The sequence below is a fragment of the Choristoneura fumiferana genome, chromosome 27, assembly GCF_025370935.1.
Source record: "Choristoneura fumiferana chromosome 27, NRCan_CFum_1, whole genome shotgun sequence".
Taxonomy (NCBI): Eukaryota; Metazoa; Arthropoda; class Insecta; order Lepidoptera; family Tortricidae; genus Choristoneura; species Choristoneura fumiferana.
In genome coordinates, this window is record NC_133498.1 from 8,774,824 (window position 1) to 8,801,115 (window position 26,292).

The 26,292-nt window shown below is 37.9% G+C and overlaps 3 protein-coding genes and 1 pseudogene across 6 annotated transcripts in view; 2 read left to right on the forward strand and 2 right to left on the reverse strand.

The window, feature by feature from the left end:
• LOC141443304 (peritrophin-1-like) overlaps positions 1-18,263 on the reverse strand; it is a 21,410-nt gene extending 3,147 nt beyond the window's left edge. The window contains exons 1-6 of one of the 2 annotated variants that reach the window (XM_074108540.1): positions 18,145-18,262; positions 13,791-13,894; positions 10,943-11,056; positions 9,774-9,885; positions 8,624-8,747; positions 5,847-6,935 (exon numbers count right to left, since the gene is read on the reverse strand). In XM_074108540.1, the coding sequence (XP_073964641.1) occupies positions 6,764-6,935; positions 8,624-8,747; positions 9,774-9,885; positions 10,943-11,056; positions 13,791-13,894; positions 18,145-18,151 (633 nt within the window). In that variant the 5' untranslated portion in view covers positions 18,152-18,262 and the 3' untranslated portion in view covers positions 5,847-6,763. Of the gene's footprint in view, positions 1-5,846; positions 6,936-8,623; positions 8,748-9,773; positions 9,886-10,942; positions 11,057-13,790; positions 13,895-18,144 lie in introns of those variants that run through there. The other variant, XM_074108541.1, reaches the window with a different exon arrangement.
• The window catches only part of LOC141443296 (uncharacterized), a 465,577-nt gene that overhangs the window by 237,604 nt on the left and 201,681 nt on the right, over positions 1-26,292 (reverse strand). The gene's annotated exons all lie outside the window — the stretch shown is intronic.
• LOC141443302 (aldo-keto reductase AKR2E4-like) lies at positions 554-5,060 on the forward strand (annotated as a pseudogene). The gene is made up of 6 exons (XR_012453010.1): positions 554-666; positions 1,933-2,043; positions 2,391-2,561; positions 3,464-3,652; positions 4,068-4,176; positions 4,797-5,060. The product of XR_012453010.1 is annotated as an aldo-keto reductase AKR2E4-like (transcript).
• On the forward strand, positions 15,354-17,893 carry Rad60 (DNA repair protein Rad60). Its single transcript, XM_074108527.1, is given in 3 exon segments — positions 15,354-16,480; positions 16,482-16,731; positions 17,431-17,893. Coding segments are annotated over 3 exon segments (1,194 nt in total). The 5' UTR covers positions 15,354-15,604; the 3' UTR covers positions 17,499-17,893.

Below are 26,292 nucleotides of genomic sequence, written 5' to 3' on the forward strand. Positions count from 1 at the left end.
AAGAAAGAAAGAAAGAAAGAAAAACATTTATTCGTGACATTTTTACAAAAAATGCGCAAAAAATTAACAGTGCGCGAGTGCTCATGTTTGTAAAAGCGAATTATACAGATATACCTAGCACATGTTTTATATATCGTATTCTGTCATATACGTTCGTATTATCTTGTTTTCTCAATAGCTTCGATAAACTTCAGTAAGCCAGTTGATAAAGTATGATAAATACGAACTTTTCCGACAAAATACGACGGAAAAACATTACCCATAAGTACCTAGATGAATTGGGTTTTATTTTTTAACAAAACATTGTTGGCACCATTTTCCTGCTTTTTGTATCTACGTGTATCTCGACGTTTGTCAATTGTAATGTGTTACTGTTGTGAATACCTACAACCACACCTACACACTACACCCTACCTACATACCTACTTTTTTAAACGGTTAGGTTTTTTTTACTTCCAATGATCCTTAGCAGCAATTACCTCAAAAATAAAAAATAATGCATACAGAACAGATATTGAGTAAATCTTTTTCTACTTACTAAATCGAATTGAAATACCTACATTTCAGGATGATAGATACTGCTTCAGCGTACAAGAATGAAGAGCAAGTCGGAAAAGGAGTCCGTATGTCACTGATTCGAGGGAAGATGTATTTTTAGTTACTAAGGTATGTAATGGTAATCCTACTAATACGAAGAAAAGTAGGTTAAATTAGGTTAAACTTCGACCCTTGCGCAAAAGAAACTGTTACCAGAAAAGAAGGTTAGGTTTAAGTTAGGTTAGCCGCGTACCTTACACAAAAGGAACTGCTACCAGAAAAGTAGGTTAGGATAGCTACGTCCCTTGCGCAAAATGAACTGCTACCAGAAAAGTACTATATAGTAGTATTCTGACATTTTCCATTTTTATTTCATTATTATTTTTCATTGTTAATTCTGACGTTTCGACTTTTCTTTCATATATTTATTGTTATTAATACTATACATTCATAAAATTACACATGCACTACTATTGCTGTGCCATTGCTGTGCCCTTACAGGGCTCACGTTTGACTCTGTATTGACCTAATCTTAAGAACTATGTACCTACAACGTGAAATGCAATAAAATTTGAATTGAATTGAAGTAGGTTAGGTTAGGTTAACTACGACCCTTGCACAAAAGGAACTGCTACCAGTATAGTAGGTTAGGTTAGCTACGACCCTTGCACAAAAGGAACTGCTACCAGAAAAGTAGGTTAGTTTAGCTACGACCCTTGCACAAAAGGAATGCTACCAGAAAAGTAGGTTAGGTTAGCTACGACCCTTGCATAAAAGGAATTACTACCAGAAAAGTAGGTTAGGTTACTGCGACCCTTGCATAAAAGGAATTACTACCAGAAAAGTAGGTTAGGTTAACTGCGACCCTTGCATAAAAGGAATTACTACCAGAAAAGTAGGTTAGGTTAGCTACGACCCTTGTATAAAAGGAACTGCTACCAGAAAAGTAAGTTAGGTTATAACTGAGATCCTCACTGTCTTAATGTTGTGAAACGCTAGATCGTACTTCGCACGTACGATACCTCGGACATATGACATGTCGCACAGCCGTGTAGCGCCTAATCGCATGTCGCACAAATGACACTTCGACCAGGCCCTTTACTACGAAGAGCAAAATTAGAACTTCTTATCTTGCCGTCCCGCTGACGCTTATATTATTTAATACGAGAGTGAGAGGGACGGGTACGATACGAACTTCGATTTTCGCGTCCGACCAGTCGCATTCCAATACCTACTTGTAATCGCGTAAAATTTGCTAAATTTAATAGCTTAAAAGCTGCTGTATTCGCCCTTTCAGTTTTGGCGTTAGTTTTCAGATTTCCTGTAACTAAAGTAGGTACAACACTAAATTATAATTCTTGTTTTATAATTTTTAATACCAAATTTTCTTTTCAGCTGGGTACAAATGAAAAGGAGGACGTGGTTGGATCACTAAAGAAGTCTCTGGAGCGTCTCAATATGTCCTATGTAGACTTGTATTTGATTCACAACCCCATATCTTTTACGGTAAAAAGAAAATTATTTTTCAGGAGAGCCGTTAATAGAAACTTGTTACTTAAGCATAACATACTAACTATCATACCATACATACCTACTATTATTTATAGGATTTTCCGTAGGAATTTAGTAAATAATTTCGGTTGCGTTTTTAACGCGCGCGTGACACCTAGGTACCTACTCATTCTTATTCTATTCAGAGCGGGGGCTGCTCGAAGGATAACAAAATTTGATATAACTGTTATAATTTATTATGTTATGCCAAATCTGTTATGCGAATTCATATTAGGGCAATTAATGTTATGCGAAGTAAGGGGCACCCACTATTGCCATTGTAACCAACCAATATGTTCCAGCCCGATCACAGCAAATATCTAGTAATAGATTACCTGGACACCTGGAAGCAGATGGAGGAAGCTTGGAAATTAGGACTGGCCAAGTCCATTGGCATCTCCAACTTCAATATCAGCCAGATGGAGAGGTTGCTGGAGCACTGCGAGGTCAAGCCCGCTGTCTTACAAGTCGAGGTTGGTATAAATACCTTCAAAGTCAAAGTCAAAGTCAAAATATCTTTATTCAATTTAACCTATAACAAGCACTTATGAATGTCAAAAAAAAAACTACCACCGGTTCGGAAAAACCTCTGTTGAGAAGAATACGGCAAGAAACTCAACGAGCTATATTTTCTATTTATATCCCTTACCTATTCTTTTTATATTATGTTTTATTTCTTTCGAGCCGTAGGTAATAATTATACACTGTAAATTCTGACTGTTAGTCTCATACTCATTCTCATACTATAGACACACAGAAAGACAGTGTACGTAGTGAACCATACTTATACTCATTCATGTAATCAGCCAAATATGTGGTCTACCACCCTAAAGTTGATAATCGTTTGCATGTCAGACGTGTCTGTCAACTTGAAAGTTCGACTTTAGCAACATATTCATTTGATAGGAACTGTTTGAAAATCGATCATCATTCATGACCCACTCATAACCCACCCACAGCCTTATCCTCTTATCATATTATATTCATCCTCATTCTCAACCACATCTTTATCCTCATACGCATATTCATACCCGTACTCATTCTCATTCTCATCCTTATCCTTATCCTCATTGTCATCATCCCTTACCTCAACCTTATCTTTATATTACTTGCACTCACACACAGACACTTACGAGTATACTCGTTATTTACTTCACCATTTTTTTTAATTTCTTGCCGGATTCTTCTCGACAGAGGTTTTTCCAAACCGGTAGTAGAGCTTTCATAAGTACCTACTAAACCTACTTGTATATTCTAAATCAAATAAAAATATTTTCACTTTGACTTTGACTAGTTATACGCATCCTCATCCTCATATTCATACTCATCGTCATACTTATATCCATATTCATATTTATTCTCATATGTGTTCCAGGTGAACCTCAACTTCGCCCAACCCCGTCTCGTCCAGTTCTGCCAGCAGCACAGCATCACTGTCATGGCGTATTCACCGTTCGGATCGCTCTTCGAAACCGGCCCGCCCCCACAAGCCTCGGACCCCACTTTGAAAGCCCTGGCGCAGAAGTACGAGAAGACTGTGGCGCAAATTGTACTGAGATACTTGGTAATATCATAATTTCCCACAATGCTTTATGTCAGACGTCCACTGTTAACTTGAGGCCTCCCCTTTAAAGTGGCAATGGGTAGGTAATATAGCACGGAGAAGATGGCCTTAGGGGCTGAAAGGTTCTCGAATGGAGACCGAACGGCAAGTGCAGCGTAGGACGTCCACCAACGAGACAGACGGACGAGGAGGATAAGCAAATATAGATAGGTCTGTAAGGTATTTATTTTATGGGCCAAGTTGCCCGAAATAAATGAATTTTATTATTATTATTATAAAGCTGCGCGTTCACGGTGGATACAGGCCACTTCCAACCGAAGCAACTGGAGGTTTATAGGGGAGACCTTATGTTCCAGTGAACGTCTTATTACAGTTGATATGATGACGAGACTGCTCAACAATATAACTTTTGCAGGTGCAACTCGGTGTGGCGCCTATCCCCAAGTCGGTGAACAAGCCAAGGATAGAACAGAACATCGATATATTCGACTTCTCCCTCTCGCCGGAGGAGATGCAAACTTTAAGTGAGTAGTTACAATAAACAACGCTTGTTATGGCATGATACGGTGTAATAATGTAGACCTTGCCTAACACACTTGGAATTCCAATCGTAATCACCACTTCTTTCTGTCACGCGGTAGAAGACGAGGGTAGAAAGAGATGACGAATGCAAACATGAACGTCAGCGCGTTTGACAATACAGCTTCAGGTCCCTATTAAAAGTCTCTACACATTACACCATACCATGCCATGACTGTAACAGGAACGTTGTCAGACGAAGTGTCAAACGCATAGGTATGACACGCGATGGCGATGGTTGCAGTATACACACTCTCATCTATGGATGGTTGGTTACCGAAACCCGCAGTGGGCATAGTCGCAAACAATACAATACAATACAATGACTCTTTATTGTACTTACACCAGAAAACAGGTAAAAGAGAAAATAACTAGGTTAGCAATAGGCGGCCATATCGCTTAGGCAAGCTTTTTTACAGAAAGAAGCAAGGACTACTTTACAAAATACTTTTCGATACAAAGAATATATTTTTGCCTCACACGTTGCTGTTACGGTCATGGTATGATACGGTGTAATGGGCAGAGACCTTAAAAGGTTTTCATTTCTCTTTCTTTTCATTCGCAGGTCTCTTCAATATAAACTACCGGAAGGTCTGGCCAAGCTTCTGGCAGGACCATCCCTACTACCCGTTTGAGCACAAGGATGTCCCTGATCAGAACCCTTTCAAGGGCAGCTCTGGAAAGAACCCTACCAGTGACTAGTGGTTTAACCATTGTCACCATTGCCAACGCTTCTGGCGTGCGTTGCGTTAATTTTTTTACAATTATTGATAGTGAAGGTTATAAAGGACCTTGTTTCGTAAATAAAATTATATTATTACGAAATAAATCAGTGTTTTCTTATTTTTTTTTGGAATGGAATGTCATTTTTATCTATTATACTAGCTTTTGCCCGCGGCTCCGACCTCGTTCCCTCGGGAACTGTGCATTATCCAGGATAAAAAGTAGCCTATGTCACTCTCGGGCCCATAAACTATCTCTATGCCAAAAATCACGTTGATCCGTCGCTCCGTTACGGCGTGAAAGACGGACAAACACAAACACACTTTCGCATTTATAATATTAGTATGGATAATCAGATATTTTAATTGTATGCTGAACCACCAGTTTAGTAGTTTAGGCGTTGGTACCCGAAGGGCTAAGTGTACTGGGATGTCAGGCACGCTGACGGTAACCTACGCTAGCTGACGCGGTTCACACGGCGCGGGTGGACGCCTGTTGAACAACAGTATGAGCAGCTCAAACTGCGCTCATCGCGGTTAACGGATTGTACCCGCAGGGCTACTACGAAACTTGAAACTCGAAGTTCGTGTCGTGCGGTCCCTCTGACACTTGTAGTATTTCATACAAGCGCGAGAGGAACGGTACGATACAAACTTCGAGTTTCGTGGTAACCCTGCAGCACCCGCCCGCAGGCGTGCGCCCGCGAAGTGCACCCGCGCCAGCTAGCGTAGACCCTAAATAATTCTATGAAATTACCAAAAGTCAAGTTGCAATTTTGTAAAAAATTACATATTTTTACCACTTGAGAAGTATTTTCACTTAAAATTCACTTGTATGAGTATTTAAGGTTTTGTTTTGTTCCTTTTATGACAAGAAAATGAAAAATCCAACGTTTCATATGTACTTAGTTTATTTTGAACAATAAGGGGCAATCAACAAAACTGTAGTTTTTATACAAATTTTATTACAAAAAAATATACAAAAGTGAAGCCAGCACTATATCTTGCTTATTACTAAAATAACATCGTCATAATATAAATATTTAGCAAAAATGCGTAATTCATCAGATAAACTGAATATAATAACAAATTTATGCAAATAATTCGTAAGCGATATCACATTTTTTTTTATTTTGATTTTTCGAAAACTGTTACTAGCTAACTATATACGAAAATTGTAGCTCCTATGGATTTATTATGACCATTCCCCCAGTTAAATATAATACTATATGATCACACAAATCCACCAGTATCTAGTTAGAGATTGCTCCTAATGTGTTGTATAGCGCTCAAGCCAGATGGCACCAGGAAACATTTTACAAAACCTTTACAATCTATTACTTTTTCCGAGCATGCTTACTCGATAATAATAAAAATCGTTTCAAATTTGCAATGTCCCAACCCTATAACAGTCAAGTGACAGCTGTCACCGTACCCAAACAGTTTGAAAATAATACTGTAGTTTACAAAGTCTGTTATAAGTTTCGAGTTAAATTGCGTAGCACAGACTAAAAAATTATCGCAAAGAAATTGTAATAGCGCATATATTCATAACCAAAGAAAGAAGCGACATGCTATAACACCGCAGTGCTGCCAGCAGTACTACTTAATTATTATATCACCAAAAGTCATTTTGTAATCGCAATAGTAGTGCACAAAATTAAACAATTACCTAACTAATCAATTAATTAATTCTTTCTGAATAGACCAAGGTAACGGTGACCATACAGCCATTGAAAAAAAACTACATACTGAAATTTCATGTCTATGTTTTGTCTATGGTCTCGGCTCGAGCGCATACACGGGTGGATTACTTGTACTCGATGAATTCGCCGCCGAGCTCGTTCGGCTGGTTGTCCACGCATTTGCTGTTCGCTTCGAAGTCGCATTGCTGCGTGCGTTCGTTGAAGTAAAGCCCGTCGGAACAGAAAGCTGCTTGCGGGATGCCATTGTCGCAGCGCCAATACCTCTGGCAGTCTCCTCTGTGAAAAAAATGGAATGTTAACAAAGGTATTTTGTTTGTTTGCTTTAAACCAGAGGTTCTCAATTTTTTTTCGCGTAGACCGCTTTTAAATTTTTACTGTTTTTCGGTAGACCACTGCTGCTACATTACTACTATATTTCCTAAAATCCCCGTTGTTTTTCACGCCGTTTGGTCTCCCGTGGACCGCTGGAAGTTCATCTGGAACACTTTGGGAACCTCTGGCTTAAACTCTTTATTGTTCAAAAAAGGAAAATACGAAAAGGTGCTAAGTACAAAGGCGGATTTATCCCTGAAGGGATCTCTGCCAGTCAACCTTTGAGTGGCGGAGAAGAGCAATTAAATTAGGGTCAATAAATAGATAGAGCATAACACCTTTTTACCTTATTATGGAACATGATATAACTTTCGGGATTTGTTAGAAAACCTAACTAACTTAGGAAAGTTTAAAACCCCTGACATTGTCATTTCAAAGTTCAAAGTCTCAAAAACGGCTGAACTGATTATAATGAAACATAATTAAGAACCACTGCATTGTATTGCGTACTACAATTTGAATCGAGAGTTGATCGAGAGAGAAGTGGATACGTGACAGTTATCACGTCAACAAGTGCGACGTTTTGAATAAAAGCAAAATAATTATCTTTGTAGTGATACATTGAATGATAATTTATTTTAGGAAGTCGTATTTTTTTAACTAAACATAACACGAAAGTGTTAAGGCCTTTATATACATCCATATAGTAAATGCTCCATTATGCGTTCAAAAACCATAGAATGACCAGCATTACGACATTGTATTCTATTATGAACACGGCTATATCGTAATGGGCATTACGATACAGAAATCTGTATCGTAATGAGATTTCATACATCATTACAGCACCGGGGCGCGCCGCGACGCGCGCACGAGGGCAGCGCAGAGGGGCTACTACCAAACTCGAAAACCCAAGTTCGTATCGCACCGTCCCTTTCACTCGCGTATTAAAAGACATAAGCGTCAGCGGGACGGCAAGATACGAAGTTCAACTTTTGCATTTCATAGTATAGGGCCAGCAGGGCTACTAAGAAACTCGAAGTTCGTGTCGTGCGGTCCCTCTGGCACTTATACTATTTAATATGAGAGCGAGAGGGACGGTACGATACGAACTTCGATTTTCAAATTTCGAAGTAGGCCCTCAGGTCGTCGGGCGCACAGCGGGCGCAGCTCGTGGGGCAGACATACCTAGTTCTCGTTAATGCAGGTCATTCTCAATGGTTATTGAACACAATGATAGAGGATTTAACATATGGATGTAGATAAAATATTGTATGCAACTGTACGGTAATTTAATTAGGCCTTAAAATACTCATGTGACAACACTCGTGTTTTAATGACCCCATTACGATACATTTGCATAAAAACTATTCTAACTGCCCTTAAACTTTTCTGTTACAACATTTTATTTATACAGTGATACTTAAGTTACTGAAACAAACTTCAACAAAAATGATGAGCCGAAAATTAACCTCCGAAATGTATGTAGGTACCTACTAAAATAGGTAAATGTAGATAATATGATAATTATTTTTTTCGCTTCGCTTTGTTTTAAACATTAATGGAATACTTTTTTGTACTATTTTTATACAGTGATAAGTTACTGAAACAAACATTAAAATGATGATGATGAGTGATAGTTTATGATATACCTGTAAGCAACATGCCGAGCCGCCGACTCAGCGCTGTTGCAGTTCAGTATGGAACCGAATATGTGTCCGCTCTCCACGGGCGCAGGCCTTACGTCACTGGCAGCGCTCAGGATGTCCAGGACACCTAGGGATATTAAATTTTAGGTTTAAATATATCAACACAATCATCGTCAGCCGGAAGACGTCCACTGCTGAACAAAAGCCTTCTTAGAACGCCACATTGAACGACAACTGGCCACTTGCATACCGGCGCCCGCAACTCACACGATGTGGTCTGTCCACCTAGTGGGTGGCCAACGCTTCGTCTTCCTATGGCTCTGAAACACGATCCTTGCCTATTGGACTCTTAGAGAGGCTCAGAGTTACGCAAAGAGCTATGGCGAGGAGAGAGCTATGATCGAAGTTTCTTTGCGTGACATAATACCCGATACGTACAAAGAACCCTGAAGGACAATAGATGTGCTTGATGAAAGCGCGAGTGAACTGATATACATTGTAGGTAAGGTACCGACGATTGGTCATCATCATCATCATCTCAGACTATATAATGTCCTGCTGAGCACAAGTATAAGAGGGCTTCACACACAGCATTGGATTTCTTCAGTGAAATGTATTGGGAAGTAAAAGTAGGTTTTTAGGTTATGGCAATTTGGATGGAAAAACACCTGTATTAACTAATTTATTGAATCAGGCGTTACTTTGCGGAGGTCCATATCAATGAACTAAAAGAATTTCCTTGCTCACCCGCGACCTTACGATAGCTAAGCTTATGCAAAATATGCGTGTTCATGCAGTTCCTGACCTCCACACTGTAAGAACACACACAAATCACACAAACCCATCTATCACCACCACCACACTACACTGACGCGTTCGAACTCAACCAGAGCTCATCCTCAGAGTGACACACCTTACAGTATTTACGACTGTATCTTTATGCTTTAACTTAGAAATTTGATTCTTTCATTGCTCCAAGGGGTAGCAGTAGCAGACCTAAGTTTTCATATTAATTTCTTGATACATCAACGCGTTCCTGACGAAAGCGGTCTTGACAAACGGATAGACAGACAGTCGGGACAACAGAGTGATCCTATAAGGGTTCATTTTTCCTTTTTAAGTACGGAACCCTTGAAATACAAAGCCAACTTACCGATATGAGCCTCGTCAGCGTCCGCGGCCCACTCGAGCTCTTCCTCGCCAGAACCCTCGATGTCTTTGGGGTCCCGGAGCTGGCAAGTCGTCGCCCATGACCAATCACAGCCCTGCCAGAATATCCATATAATATACCCTACAGCTTATTCATAAAAAGTTAGAGCCTCCTTGACTCCTTGAAGGCCCGATGCTAAAAAACATGATTCATAAACGTTTGTTAGCGCTAATCAGTCGATCAAGGCTCTGCTAAAGTTAGAGGACCGTAGATTCTTATCATCTCTGCAAGTCACAAAATGGCCGCCTAAGTTTTCAGCTGACTTTGACTAGAGCAAAAAAACCATCGTTAGGAAGATATTTATAGTGAAGACAGGAATACGCAGATAAGAAAAAAAATAGGAAAATTTATTTTCAGGAATTTGTATTTTAAAATCCTTTAAATAGCAACAATAAATATGAAAAAAAACTAAGGATTATTAACTAATTATGGCATGCACAACTAAACATCGAGCTCTTCTTGGCCAAAACAAACATCTCGCTTTTTATTTTTTTTCCTGGTAATTTGCTGTCACTGCTGTCAATCATTTTTTTTTAAATCGATTAGGCCATTTTTTGTCTTTGATTTGTCAAGGTGGCCAACATAACGCGTCTAATCCGTCTATCAGCAGCTCAACAACTAGCAGACTGCTAGCAAGTGTGATCATACTTCTTGAATAGGTCTTTTAAAATAATTAGGTCTGCTAAAACGATCAAACCTCAATTAAGTGATTTGTTTGCAAAATAGTCTCTTTCCATACCATGACAATAAGAGCGTTTCAGGCAAAATCTAAACCGGTGGGTGGAAAAATTTGAAAAAAATCAGGATTTTAGTAAGTATATCAAACTTACAAGGAAAACTATAATGGTTAATTTTTCTTGAGAATTATTAGTAGTTTAAGAGTAAATAGCAGCCTAAGGTATAAAATATACCTAAACTTGGAATATTCCGTAACATACTTAATCCTTGGAAAAATATTACTTAATTTTTTCGTAATGGCTACGGAACCCTATTTCAGGCGTGTCCGACACGCTCTTGGCCAGTTTTTTTATTTTTTATGTACGTGTACACCACTTCACTAATTTAAAGTGATCGGCTTTGGATAGGGATAGGTGTCTTTAGGTGACCCTTACCTGCAATTCAAAGTCAAAAATGGTTCCTGGGCCGCATGAGAATTCAACTTCTTTTCCGTGAGCGCACATGTAGAATTTATCGCATTCCTCGAAATGTGGCAGGAGCAGGAAAATCTGGAAAAATAAGAAACACAAATTAGGAAGCTAAAGTATTGGGAGGGTGCGAAGTACTAGGTGGGGTTGATAAAATCTATCGCAGCGCTCATGGTGGCCAAAAGTAGAAATAGTTCTGGCTCTGTCATCTGTCATACTCATATGAATCTGTCATTAACAAAGCAATGAGGGCTATCGTTTTTTGTCTCACTAGATGGCGCACTGTAGCGTGAGGTTTTTAAGTATGGCTTTCAAAGTCTGTTATTACGGGCGTGAAAACAAAGTTTAGATTAAAATAATATTTAATACACCTTAAAACCGTGCCATTAAAATATCGAGCATGCCACAGTGTTGCATAGTCCCCGTTTTGTTCGGAAAAAAGGGAGGATAAAGGTTTCCGAAAGACAAAACTGTCTCAAAACACAGACATTCATTGCCCCAGAACGCATATTTGCTATAATTAATTTCAGATATTGCAAAATATTCACAAATTTATTCTAATTATAAATAAACCCGCGTAGCTCACCCAAAAACTATGAGATTTGACATTTCGGAGACCTCACGCTACACTAGCGCCTCTAGTGGCGAGTTCATGCGCGATAGCCCTCATTTGTATAGACTAACTACCTAATTAATAGTAATAGATGTTAGTGTTATGATGCGAGCTTGAATTATTGAACACTGTCCCGGTTTTGTTCTTAATTCCTCATAATCTCGGACATATCCAGCAACAATTTTCCTTATGAAACGGTTTGTGGTTGAAATTATTATATTGAGTGACTCACAAAACCGGTCTTCAAAATGATACTCATTTTGACCTGAAAACGATATTTAATTTATTACTAGCGATATAAGAACAATTATATAATTTTACTATTATTCAACGAAACCAATAAGATAACTTTATCTTTTCGTTTTACAGTAAAAGTACAACTAAACATGAAGTAAACAAACCCTGACATAACGAAAATAAAACACACTTTTTGAATAAATTTTACTTAAGTACCTCATTTAATTTGAATGACCAAAAATGAATTCAAAACCTTTTGTCCACCCAAATCACGGTATCACAGTAATTTTGTATTATAAATTAATACGTTATAGGTTTGATTTTGGTCACAATGTGGCGATGAAATTTCAAAACGTCAGAACATCAGAGCCATAAAAGTTGCGGACGCTAGGTGGCGCTGATTTCGTGTACAGAGCCATATCTTTGGCTGTAGTACAGCAGGGCTACTACGAAACTCAAAACTCGAAGTTCGCGTCGTGCGGTCCCTCTGACACTTATACTATTTAATACGAGAGCGAGAGGGACGGTACGACACAAACTTCGAGTTTCGAGTTTCGTAGTAGCCCTGCAGGCACTAGGCACTAAGCCCTAGGTAGGTATAGGTACTACGAAGTTCAAAATTCGAACTTCCTATCTTGCCGTCCCGCTGACGGTTATATTATTTAATACGAGAGTGAGAGGTCTCTCTGGTCTGGTCTCTTTTCCTGGTTTTTCTGTGCATCCATGTCTCAGTTTGTATTTTCGATATGGTTCCAAAACACCAATCATAATTTGACTGCTTAGTAGCGACATCTCTTGCCTGGGTGAGTGGTTAGTTACAAAAGAATGTGACGTCTCTCGATGAGAGTGAAACATAGATGTCGCTAGTGCTGCTGCTTAAGTAGCGTCGTGGGAAAAAAGCAATCTGAGATATGTGTGCATAGGAGAAATTCGTGTTCAGACTCCTGTCCAGCGGTGGTGTAGGGGTTATAGCACGCAGCACGGATTGCTGAGGACCTGGGTTTTTCTGTGCATCCATGTCTCAGTTTGTATTTTCGATGAGAGAGTGAGAGGGACGGTACGATACGAACTACGATTTTCGAATTTCGTAATAGCCTCCCAGCTCCAATATCTGACACAACAAAGCGTGCATAAACATCTGATTCTATTTCCAGGGTCTGTAGGGACGTGCCAGATATTTTTGCACGCTCCGCCGCTGTGGCAGATATTAATGCAAGTGACTGTACAGCCCGATGCACTGCGCGGGAGTGAAGCAGTAACCAAGAAAAGTTGAAGAACCACCGACATTGTCATTTCAAACTTCAATATCTTAAAAATGGCTGAACTGAGCCAGCCCATGGACAATTGGACACTCGCTTTCACATAAAAAAACGCTCCATCCGTTTGAGAGCTACGATGCCACAGACAGACGGACAGACGTTAACGTCAAACTTATGACATCCCTCTTTCGTGTATATAAAATATGGCAAGCATAAGCGATGATTGGGGTGCGGGACCGTCTCATGCGTAGAAATTTACAGTCAGTGCTACACTTCTGACCCTATACTACGTAAGTGTAAAAAAAGGTCCTGGGTTCGATTCCCGTGTCGGGGCAGATGTTTGTATGAAAATACGAATGTTCGTTCTCGGGTCTTGGGTGTTTAATATGTATTTAAGTATGTAGTTATCTATCCGTTGTATTATATTTATCAGTTGCTTAGTACCCATAACACAAGCTTTGCTAAGCTTACTTTGGGACTAGATCAATTGGTATGAATTGTCCTGTGATATTTATTATTTATAATTATATTTTGCCGTTTCGCTGACGCTAATATCATGCTTCGAGTTTCGTAGTAGCCCTCCTGTACGATACGAACTTTGATTTACAAATTTCGTAGTTGCCCCCCTGGGCCTAAGGTCGAGTTTCTTGGGCATAGTGGGCTTAGATAATTATGGTTTTATGCGATTTATTGTATAAGTACTTACATGACCCTCGGGATCGCAGGAAAGGGTGTTGGGGTCAACGCCCTTTAGAGGTCGGTAATTTGCCAACGCCACGCCTACCACCACCAGGAAGGTTATACATTTGGCTGAAAAATAAGTTTATGGTAAAAGTTTAATTTTTAATACAAGCTTTTTTTTGCTGACTGTACTTTTTGTTGACTGCACTGGTATTGTCACCTGAACTACATTTGCATAACAAATTTCAAGTCGATGCCATTAATCGTTGAAGAGTTCCGTCCTGCGGAGACGATCCTGGTCGGACTACCAGGATGTCACTACCAGATTATTGTATTGTCACTGTCACGCAATTTACATAAGTAAGTATACCAAATCTCAAAAAATCTCAAAAAAAGTTGAATTTAACTTGCAAGATTTGATTACAGACAGACAGACAGACAACGGGACAGGTGAAACGTGAAACTAAATAAAAGCTTGTAAAAAGGGTCTTCTATTTTTGTTTTGATCTGTCTTTTTACCAGGTTTTTCAAATGGGGGAATTCCGTAACTTTCAATTTTTTTTTCTTTCAAGTTTTTATCTATATTAAATACCTATAATAAACATGCCAAATAAGCATGATAAAATATAATTTATTTTTACTGGAAAACATTTTACTCTCTTAATTCGTCTTAAATCCAGGAATTAGTTTTATCGATAAGCCTACTTGGAACAACGAATTGTTATATTTTTCGACAATCTAAAATGACTAGACAAGACTTAAGGTGTTGACATTATTTTATAAGTAAATAATGTTTCATCATCTTGTACCTGATTTAATGTAGTTACCAGGACGAATATTTGAGCGTTTTGACCGCTCTGTTAATCGTCATTTAGCATTCCACGTTTAAGTATACCCGATCGCGAAAAAATTAATCACGTTAAATTCAGCATTTTGTCTTTTCATCGAAATTTAACCCTGGCGCTGCAAAAACGCTGTAAGTATATTCGCCCACCAATTGCTTTTAAAGTTTGTATTACCTGCACGCGAGTGGAGCGCCACTCCATTTTCTAATTAGATTTTAATCTAATTTTAATCCTAATCAATAAAGAAGGATTATAACGTAAAAGATTATAGATATGTGACTGACGTACGTTATATTTCTGCGAAGTTGCTTATATTTGCTTAATTATCGCTACCGTATTCTTAAGAGACGCCGCCGTTTCTGTAATTTAAATTATCATTGAGATTACAATCCTTGATTTTGAATACCTAGATACGACACCTAGTAGGTAGGTTACGCGTGTGCATAACTTTATAAAAACTCATTCGTCATCTGGAAACTTTTAAAACGTCAGAAATTACCACGGCAAAATTAAAAATATTTATTAAATTGCTATCAAAATATTGCGATTGTTATGCGAGCGAGAAAATACGATGAATATAATATAACTATCTTCACGAACGTATACGTAATGTCACGTCACATGACGTGGCGTTTCGATAATGCTTTTACAGAAGTAATTAAAAAAACACTGAAGACTACAGAAGTGAACCTTCTTCAAATATTTAAAATTGTAACTGTACATTTGCAAAAGAATAATAACATTTTTTTTTCAATGAGTGCATCAATTAAAATATCCTATCACTGTTTATCAGTTCACTTACTCGAAATTGTAAATTAACAAAACGCAAAAACGGTTTCTTGTTTGATATTGATATGACATTTTTTTCTATAGCAGACCAGAGCAGGCTATAGTCTGTGGCTTGTGTCTCTTGTGCTTGATTGACTTGACGTGACGTTGTTTCGATAAACTTCTTTAGATCGTGGTGTTTGTGTTTTACTTGAATTTATAAAATATGTCGTCCTCCGACTCCGAAGACGACAGTTTTCTAAACATAGCTCGTAAATTATCAGATCTGAAAAAAACAATACGAATAGACGATTTAGATACAATAGAACTCGACACAAAACATCAGACAACAGCAACATCACCTCCAACCAAAAAAAGGAAAAATAAGCAATCTCCAGCCAAGAAAGTAAGCCGACAAAAATCCACAGACTCAGGTAGTAGTGGCTCAATAGATCTCGAGAAGTTTCGTAGTGAATTCCCACCACTCGAACTGCCTAAACGTAAGACTAGAAACACCAGAGGAACGAAACGCAAAAGTGCACAGAATTCGCCTAATTTGGCTGATTCGCAGGTGTGTTTGCCTCGGCGTAGAAAAAAAAACAACGCCAGCTCAAGTACGGAAACTAGTAGTAATATCGATGCCAATGGAACGGATGTTTTGAACGAACCACCTGAGAGAAGAGGCCGAGGTCGAGGAAGAGGACGCGCTAGAGGTCGTGGCAGGAACAATTCGAGTTCTAATTCAAATACTACAGACCCACCTAACATATTGGACATCTTACGATCCATGATACCAACTTTCAGTGTAGGCAACACGGACGAGTATCCTGACCAAAGTGATAGTGTTCAACTATTTGGCAGCCGCAAAGAGAATGTTCCAGTGCAAGAAGAAGAAGAAGAGGACACCATTGATGACAATGAGAAAGTGTCAGTGAAAGTTATCTGGCAGAGCACAGACTATTACAAATTCGAGATTCGGCAGTATCAAAAAATCACAACTATTTTTGAACATTTTTCCAAAGAACAGAAAGTAAGTTATGATAAACTGCTGTTTACGTATCAAGATGCAATATTGAAACCAGAAGACACTCCCGACAGTATTAGACTACAGGGTTTCCAAGTTTATTGAAGGTGGCATTGTCAATCAAAGTGTGACACATTCAACGTCAACTGCTGCGACTGGTGTCAAAAATGGTATCAAATTGAAGTTCCAGTGTCAAAATGTGAAGAAACCTTTTGAAATTTACGTCAAACCTGATGATAAACTGTCAAGCGCCATGTTGCAGTGTGCGGAGCATTTCGAGAAGACTATGGATAAGCTGAGATTTGAATTTGATGGAGATGTTATTTCAAGTAAGAACCTTTCTTTACCAGTGTTATTAACACATTCACAGACAGTCTGTCCAGAGACTAAAATAAAACCCTCCATCATTCAGTTGTTAATTGTTAACAACAGGTGTTCTTATTGCTAAAGATCTCTAAATATAATCTATATAAATAAAAATGAATCGTAAAATGTGTTGCTAAGCGCAAAACTCGGGAACGACAGATCCGATTTCATTAATTCTTTTTTTGTTGTGTTTGATACTATCAAGAGAAGGTTTTTATAGAAGAAAATACAGAAAAAGTATAACGGGGGCGAAGCCGCGGGCAACAGCTAGTTTTTAATAAAAATGCATTGGTTGCATATCTTTATTTGACATTTTCAACTACCTACTCAAAAGTTATCTGAAATAGATCGCTCAAAGTCAAAATCAATATATCTTAATTCAATTTAGGCTATAACAAGCACTTATGAATGTCAAAAAAAAATCTACCACCGGTTCGGAAAAACCTCTCTTGAGAAGAATCCGGCAAGAAACTCAAGTTTACCTCTACTTTTAATCTTCTTTAATATTATGTTGTGTTCTATAAATGAGAAATCCATATACCAGCTGTACAGTGCCACGAGACTTCCAGCCTCTGATTATTACTTATGTAATTGGAATTGAGTTCTGTAAAAAGCTGTGTAATTATAACAGTACTTGTATTAATTTAAATTTATATTTGCAGGTAAACAAACTCCAAACGACTTGGAGCTGGAAGGAGGAGAGTGTATTGACGTGAAAGTAATAAGTTAATACGGATACATTTTTGTGATTTATATTTATATAATACATAATGTTTAGGAAGCATATTTCAATATTGAAGCATGCTGATGAATTTTCAACAATAATTCTTTCAATAGAAATTCAATGTTTCTTATAGAAACTGAATCCAAGTTTTTTATTTAATTTCACATTTTGTTTATTGTGCGATGCATCAGAAATATTGTTTAGAACTAATAAGTGTTGCAGTAATACTATTTATGTAATTAAGAGAATTAAAGATAAATAAATTGATAATTCTCTTGACATGTACAGTTTTTCATTAAAATTCTCGTTTAAATTTCAAGTCTCAAATCCTGGCAGACATTTCAGGATTTTATCTGTTCCCATGGGAATTCGTTTTATCAGAGTACAAGAGGTGATTCTCATTTCAATTTTTTTTTGTGTGCATGTCTCTTTATTCATATTATTATTATGACATTTATGACCATTGTATTTCAATGCCCAATCTCTCAATCACCAATGATTCTTTAGTCACAATTTTTTTAAGACAAAATCAAATTCAAATTTGGAAGTTTATTATTACTCAAAAAGAAGAAAGTAACCTAAAAATAAGTTGTAAATTTTGGAGATCTGCAATTTCCCGAAGAAAATGTTCTTTAATAAAGTTGCCACTCACCAATCATGATATTTGAACTAGTAACACTGAAAACTAAACTTTTAACACAGAACCACAAAGCGCGCTTGATCGAAGGACAGAATAACAGCTGAACTGTCTTCCACTGTCTGCCTTATAATTAATATTTACATCTTTTATAAACTACCAAAAACTCACATAAAAGAACGCCATATGAAATACAACCTTATTTCCATGTGCATAAAGTCGTGATAGCTCATTATTTAGTTATCTATAAGGAACTAGAAGTATTAATTGATACGATTCGATAAGGAAATTATTGAATATTATCTAGTGCAAAGACTTTTGTCATTGGATATTGCCAAGTTTAAGGATTGAGACACAAAATTAAAGCACATGAGTAAAGAAACGGAATAGAGACAAAGCTACAAAGATCGCGCTTAAATTACACCCATTTTGAACCACAGTATTTCTATAGTAGATTGTTCAACAAGGTACTAAAACAAGCCATAATGACCCGAGATGTTTAGCCACCCGAGCAGAGCGATTTTCTGATAATGTAAGTACATTATCAGAAAATTGAAACTCACACTCTTTATTGCATTAAATGTGTGTGTGTGTGTGTGATGATGATGTTAAAAAGTATGAAGGTTCAACATTAGCCTACTAGTACCCACGGTCTTCTTCATCAGGCCCATTTCACCAAATGGTACTTCCTGAATGAAATATAGGTAGAGTCATTCACGATGACGCGTGGTTTTCTCCTCTATCTTGTCTACCACTATCACTTTCTCGAGTTTGTCTGACACAACATCGAGCGATATGGCCAAAATAGCCGAGTACCTACCGTAAACTGCTTCAACTTTGCCCTCTGGCCCCAACATTGCCTGATTTGATTTAGAATCGATAACTTAGCACTCGTATAGGTTTTAAACTTTTATCTACACGGGAATTTTTATTACGGGGGGATAAAAGTTTAAAAACCTAAAGGGTGCTATAAGTTATCGACTCTAAATCGAATAAGGCAATGTTGGGGCCAGAGGGCAAAGTTGAAGCAGTTTACGGTACTCGCTGGTAGCAGGGCGTGGACAATATGGTTCTGACATTCAGCTGGTCGAGAATGAATGTGTTGGTGCGCCTTGCTGTCCGCGGTATGCGTAGCCTTCTCCTCCAGCACCACATCTCAAAAGCTTCGATCTTTCGCAGCATAACAGACACGCACTAATTTGTATTATCAGTTAGATTATTTTTTCCTCAAACTTATGTTATCACTTTTCTTTAATCAGACGGAATTTCGCAATCAATATACGTAGGTAATAAAAATTATACTACTTTACTAATATACTACTTTTGTTTTGAGATCTCGAAAGTTTCTGTAATAATTTCAGTATCTGAATCATAAGTATAGAATAATCAAATTAATACAATAGGTACAACTCTCTCTCTCTCTTTATTGACTCTTTATTGTACACAGAGAGAAAATTACAAGGTAAGCAATAGGCGGCCTTATCGCTAAGAGCGATCTCTCCAGGAAACCTTTTAATTAATCAATCAAGTCAATTAAGTTGTTTTGTTTTAGGATTCTGTTCCTTAAATGGAAAAAATGGACTCCTTATTTATAGGATCATGACTTGCTTTGCTGTCTGTCCGTCAAACGTACTTACCCCAATACCCCATTCTTGTCAGGAACGCATGCAGGCATCAAGTTGATATTAATATCGAATGCGAGTACCTATTCTATATTTTTAATGCTCAGCATCGTAAAAATCGAACTTATAAATAAGTCGACGCAATCAAAAAATAGTTACAAAAAAAACCGGTCAAGAGCATGTCGGGTCATGCTCAGTGTTGTAGTGGGTTTTGTAGGTAGTCCCCAACCGTCACAATAGGCGGATTTAAAATAAGACTTTTTTAGTTAAATAAGTAAGTACTGACTATTATAGTTTAATTTACAAAAACTTAAACTCTGCTCAACTGATTAAGTTGAAATAATTTTCCTAGAAAGTTTTTATTAAGCTTTACTTCCGTGATCTTTTTCGCGCGAGCAGAGCGGTGGCGCGTAGTGTGCGTGTTGCGGCAGCCGCCGAGTCGCGTTTGCGTGCTCCTGAGAAGAAGGGCTACGAAATAGCCCGAAACATGTCGAGCTAAACTCGGTTTAAGACGTGAGTTATCCGTTACAATATCATTTAATATTAAGAAATTGGATAGTTTAAGTTGGGGTTTAAGGTGGGGCTTTTTATTCGAATTTGGAAAGATCAGCACCATCTCTCGTTCCGGGTGAGCAGTTATTGGCACATTCTCATTCATTTGTGCTTTTTTTCCTGTAAAAAGGATGTGCTAATTAATTAGACTAAGGGGCTGTTTCACCATCCATTGATTAGTGTTAACACTTTTAACTGACGGTTAGATGTGATGCCGTCTCCGTCTGTTCGAACAAAACAAATAGAGACGGCATCAAATTTAACCATCAGTTAACACTAATCAATGGATGGTGAAACAGCCCCTAGTGCTCAGATCTGATCAGATCATTTTCATTTATCTGTGCACTGAAGGCTAATTACCGTACCGTTAAAAAGGCGACACGGTAATTAGGTAGATTGGTGCATAGATGAATGAGAATGGCCGACATTTTGTTCTAGGAGTGTATGTACTATACGACTATATAAGCATGTCGTATTCATTTGTTCATTGCAACCATGGTATTTACAGGATGTTCAAAATTTTTAGCCAGTAGTTACAATACAAATATGGACCCAGAAGAGAGGTTAAGGTAGGGCGCGGTGGGGTAAGACCAAGCTAGATCGATTTGTCATTCCCGAAAACCCCCACATACCAAATTTCATCGAACCGTGAACTGCTTCAACTTTGCCCTCTGGCCCCAACATTGCCTGATTCAATTTAGAGTCGATAACTAGCACCCTTCTAGGTTTTTAAAGTTTTATCCCCCCGTAATAATAATTCCCGTGTAGATAAAAGTTTTAAACCTATAAGAGTGCTCAGTTATGGACTCTAAATCGAATCAGGCAATGTTGGGGGCAGAAGGCAAAGTTGAAGCAGTTCACGGAAATCGTTGGAGCCGTTTAAGAGAGCCAAGAAATACGTATATAAGTACGATTATATATACAAGAATTGCTCGTTTAAAGGTATTACTCGTAGATAGATAGATTGTATATGTATTATGCAGAATGAGGGCGTATGAATTCACCGCTAGAGGCGCTAGTGTAGCGTGAGGTCTCCGAAATGTCAAATCTCATAGTTTTTGGGTGAGCTACGCGGGTTTATTTATAATTAGAATAATTTTGTGAATATTTTGCATTACCTGAAATTAATTATAGCAAATATGCGTTACGGGGCAATGAATGTCTGTGTTTTGAGACAGTTTTGTCTTTCGGAAACTTTTGTCCTCCCTTTTTTCCGAAAAAAACGGGACTACGCAACACTGGTTGCGCGATATTGTTATGGAACGGCTTTAAGGTGTATTAAATATGATTTTAATCTAAACTTTGTTTTCACGCCCGTAATAACAGACTTTGAAAGCCACTTAAAACCCTCACACAACAGTGGCGCCATCTAGAAAGACAAAAAACGATAGCCCTCATTGATCGGTTGACACACTGTTGCTAGTGTGGTCTGGAACAACGCCATCTATCGTCATCGGCCTAAATTTCACTCATAGATTTATTTGTCTAAATTATCCATCAGTTTGTTGTATTATGAGGTCCAAGTAAATCAAACAACGGCTTCGGATAAGGACTGGTTGTATTACTTTATTACATTACCCTCATCACAATACTTAAACTACCTACAAAAAAATGGTGACAGTTTTTTTTAAACGTAGTTATATGTAATTCTAATAGGTTTACAATTTAATCTCATCTTATCCAACATCTTATCTTGATTCCTATCATTAAATGCATTTTGTATCATGAACAGACAAATATATTTAATTAATAAGCAGATAAAAAGATTATGCTTTACTATGGAGCAGATTGTGGGTAGGTACATACTTTGTGAAAATACCTAAAAACTGGTCAAGTGCTCTAGGGGCTAGATACCCCTGGGGCCAAAGGGACCATGGCCCCGGGCCGCAGGTTGCAAGGAGCGAGCCACCATGAGGGTTTTCCGACAGGCGCATTATCGCTAGATGGCGTTAGTATCGTGAGATTCGTTTGACATTTGCGTCGCGGTCGTGATTGGTTAAAATAACTAAATGACCATTTCACCCGAGACGTTCATATAGCCGCCCGAGCCGGTACGGCGAGAGTGTATAGACATGTCGAGAGGAAAATGGGTTTAATGCTCAAGTTTTACACTGCTTTTCACTTCGATTCCGAGGAAATGAAATAGCAACAGTGGAAACAATTGGTCAAATAGGTGCCTTCGGTATGTACCTTTTGTTTTTCATGAGTTACTATATAATTATATTTTTTTAGTTTTGTTGACTTATTTTGATTGATTTTTAAACTTAAAAAAAATATGTAGAAACTTTTTCGTTTGTGGCTGTTGACACCTGATTTACCTTGTTCTTAGACTCAAACTCTAAACTCTAGTGCAATAGTGCATATAGTGACTAGAGCATAAAATGAGAAGTGAAAAAGTTTTTTCGCGAGAAAACGAGTTTTGGCATTCACAAGTTCCCGTAATCGTATTTTCATTTAGTCTGAAAATTTAAAGGTAAAGCGTATTAGGTACTACTTTGAGATAAAAAAGAATGATTTTTATAGAGAATTTGCAAATGTAATTAAGTACGCAATTATTTATCAAGTTAGATTGTGGACAGTAATCGTTTACGCTCCAGCACTATCTCAGATTTGATCGTATCGAGTAAAAATTTGGTAAAACGTAACTCAATTATAGACCGAGTGATATGAAGCGTGTTGCTGCATGAGCAAAAATGCTTTCGTGTGTGTCCGGTTGTCTTTTCTTCTAGAGATTCAAAAAATTCAAAATTCAAATGATTTATTCAGTAAATAGGACGCAATGGGCACTTTTACACGTCATTTTTTTAAACTACCAGCGCATTCGGAAAGACCATCATTGCCAAGAAGAATGCGCCGCAAGAAACTTGGCAGAAAGTCATATTTTATATAAAAATATAATTACAAATAAAATACTTAAAAACTATATTATACAATTAAAGAAAAAAAATACAAAAAATAATAATAAAAGAAATACAGATATATCGGGCTACCAACGAAACTCGAAAATCGTAGTTCGTGTCGTGTCTCTCTCACTCTCGTATTAAATTATATAAGCGTCAGCGGCACGGCAAGATAAGAAGTTAGAATTTTGCATTTCGTAGTAAGTAAGTAAATTTCAAAGTTCAATATCTCAAAAACGGCTGAACCGATTTTTATCTAACATAGCTAAGAACCACCGCAGCGAATCGCTTTCACGTTAAAAAAATCTCAACAAAATCGGTTCATCCGTTTAAGAGCTACGACGCCACAGACAGACATTGTCATCAAACATATAACACCCCTCTTTGCATCGGGGGTTATGACTTAACCAACAAAACGTTGGACACCCCCGACTTTGCCACTTCAAAGTTCACTATCTCAAAAACGGCTCAACCGATTTTGATGAAACATGTCTAAGAACCATCGCTAGAAAACCTGATTTAAAATTTAAAAAAAACCGCATTCCAATCGGTCTTCCCGTTTGAGCTACGGTGCTACAGACAGACACACACAGACACACACATAGCGGTCAAACTTAAGTATTATAACACCCCTCTTTTTGAGTCGGGGGTTAAGCACACTCACAATGCACTAGCTCGAGTTTGAAGATAAATAAATAAATAAATAAATATAAATATCACAGGACAATTCACACCAATTGACCTAGTCCAAAGTAAGCTTGCTAAGCTTGTGTTATGGGTACTAAGCAACGGATAAATATAATTTATTTATTTATTTATTTTATTGAGGTGTTCAACAGCGTTACAATTATGTTTATTCTAGTTTACAGACTGAATCTTAAGGCCAATAACAGAACTCCCTTAATAATACAAGTATATAAGCCTGAGTAGGAGTAAACGTACCTTAAATAAGATGTGTCGCTAAAGTAAATTAAGTGTGAAACATGTGTAGTGTGTGTGTGTGTGTGTGTGTGTTTGAATTTAATTCTTGTGAAAAGTATTTCTTTATATAGATAGATACATACTTAAATACATAGTAAACACCCAAGACCCGAGAACAAGCATTCGTATTTTTCATACAAATATCTGCCCCGACACGGGAATCGAACCCGGGACCTCAAGCTTCGTAGTCAGGTTCTCTAACCACTAGGCCATCTGTACGTCTGAAAAGATGAACCCACGATCCACCGTATGAGAGGCCATAGGTCGAACCTTTATACCTTAGTTCGTATGACATGTAACACCGGGTAGAAACCTGTCACAGGGAGCCTCTGCTGCAGTGGCGGCGTAAAGGGGGCGGAGAAGGGTGACAAGGACAACCTCACTATATCCAGAGAAGGTCCACAAAATCTCAAGATAATATTTTAGTAAAATAAAGTCTCGTAAGCATGTTTAGTATTTGGTGTTTTGTTTAAGGGGTGCTGCGTACAAAATCTACCGTACGCCGCCACACCTCTGCTGCATTTATAGATTTTGTTTGTTTCACAATGTTTTAAACTATCGCTGTCATTTAAGTATTAGATATCTTTTTATTTTTGTTTCAAAAAACATAATATAGTATATAAAGAAACGATAACAATTATATACATTAAAAAATATCTAAACCCTGTATCTCTCCTACCCGGGGCATCGTGCCTAATGCTTGCGGCATTCCCTCGCTGCACGGCTATATAAGCTCAGCCTCTGGGCGAAAAAAGACCCGGCCCTGGGGTCGCCAGAGACGCCAACTAGTTTATCCGTGTAGCAAATAGAGTGCGCAAGGTGCGTGACGTGTGGTAAATAAATATGGCCAGATATTCAGGATTCAATTATATTGTCCTAATCACGTTAAATAAAGCACTTTATATGTACATATTAGATTGATGAAATTATTATTTTTTTAAATTAATATCAGAGGACGACACAAATTCACACGTACCAGCTAGTGATGTAACGAATATTCGCATTCGCATTCGCGAATATTCGCATATTTTTCCATATTCGCATTCGCAAAATTTCTGCGAATGTTTTGCGAATATGAATATAGAAAAAATACAACTTGTTATTAGATAAAAGATAGGTTAATAAAATCAATTTTTTTGTTTTTATAGGTACAAAAAAATTACTTAATTATAAGTAGTCACATTATCAGTCTTCACTTAATCATTTGGTATTATTTATTTATTTACTTTGCGATGCGTTCGTAGAAACTGGGTAATTCTCGGAACAAAGTACAAACGGAACGCACTTCGTTCGAACGAGACTGCCATAGACAATTTGGCGCCAAAACGAAAAACTGAATATTCGCATTCGCATTCGCATTCGTGAATGTCGGTAGCAGATATTCGCATTCGCTAATGTTCAAAAAATGACATTCGATACATCACTAGTACCAGCTTTCGAGGTTAGAAAAGAAGAGAGCGATGACGTTTAGTTTACAGCCTTGACAGGCTTATTGTTACCATGTAAAGCATAGACTACGGCACAATTTCAACAATCCGACACCTTGCGAACAAATTTTTTGGTGTCGGATGACCACGGTCCTAAAGTTTCTAACGCAAGTGCCGCAAATATGTAATCATTCGTTAAAAACGCGTATTTGCGGCACTTGGTTGTCTGGGCGCTGCCATTAATAATTTTATGATTTAAATTCAGGTTTTGCTCCGCGTGCCTTGCATGCGCCATGGTCACGAGACGATATGAAATGATATCGAGCTTCTCTAAAATCAAGGTAGGTGGGCCAATCAACTTTTTTACCGACACTAATCTGTCCGCGACATTTTTCAAACAATTGCAGATTTTTGTAAGTAAACATGTTTTTTCTGTGTAATTTAATAGATGGTGTACACGAATACATGCCATGCTACGTAAGTTTAACCTATTAAACCGTGAAATATCTTGTTGGAAGTACGATTTTTTGGTAACGTAGACAGTTTTGGTAACCCAAAGTGTCGGTAAAATAGTTGATTGGCCCACGTACGCGGAAAAAAACGTGAATAATTTTGTTTGTTGGTTTAGATTTTTTTATAATGTGCGACAAGTACAAATGCTGATGGCAACAGGGTTCTATC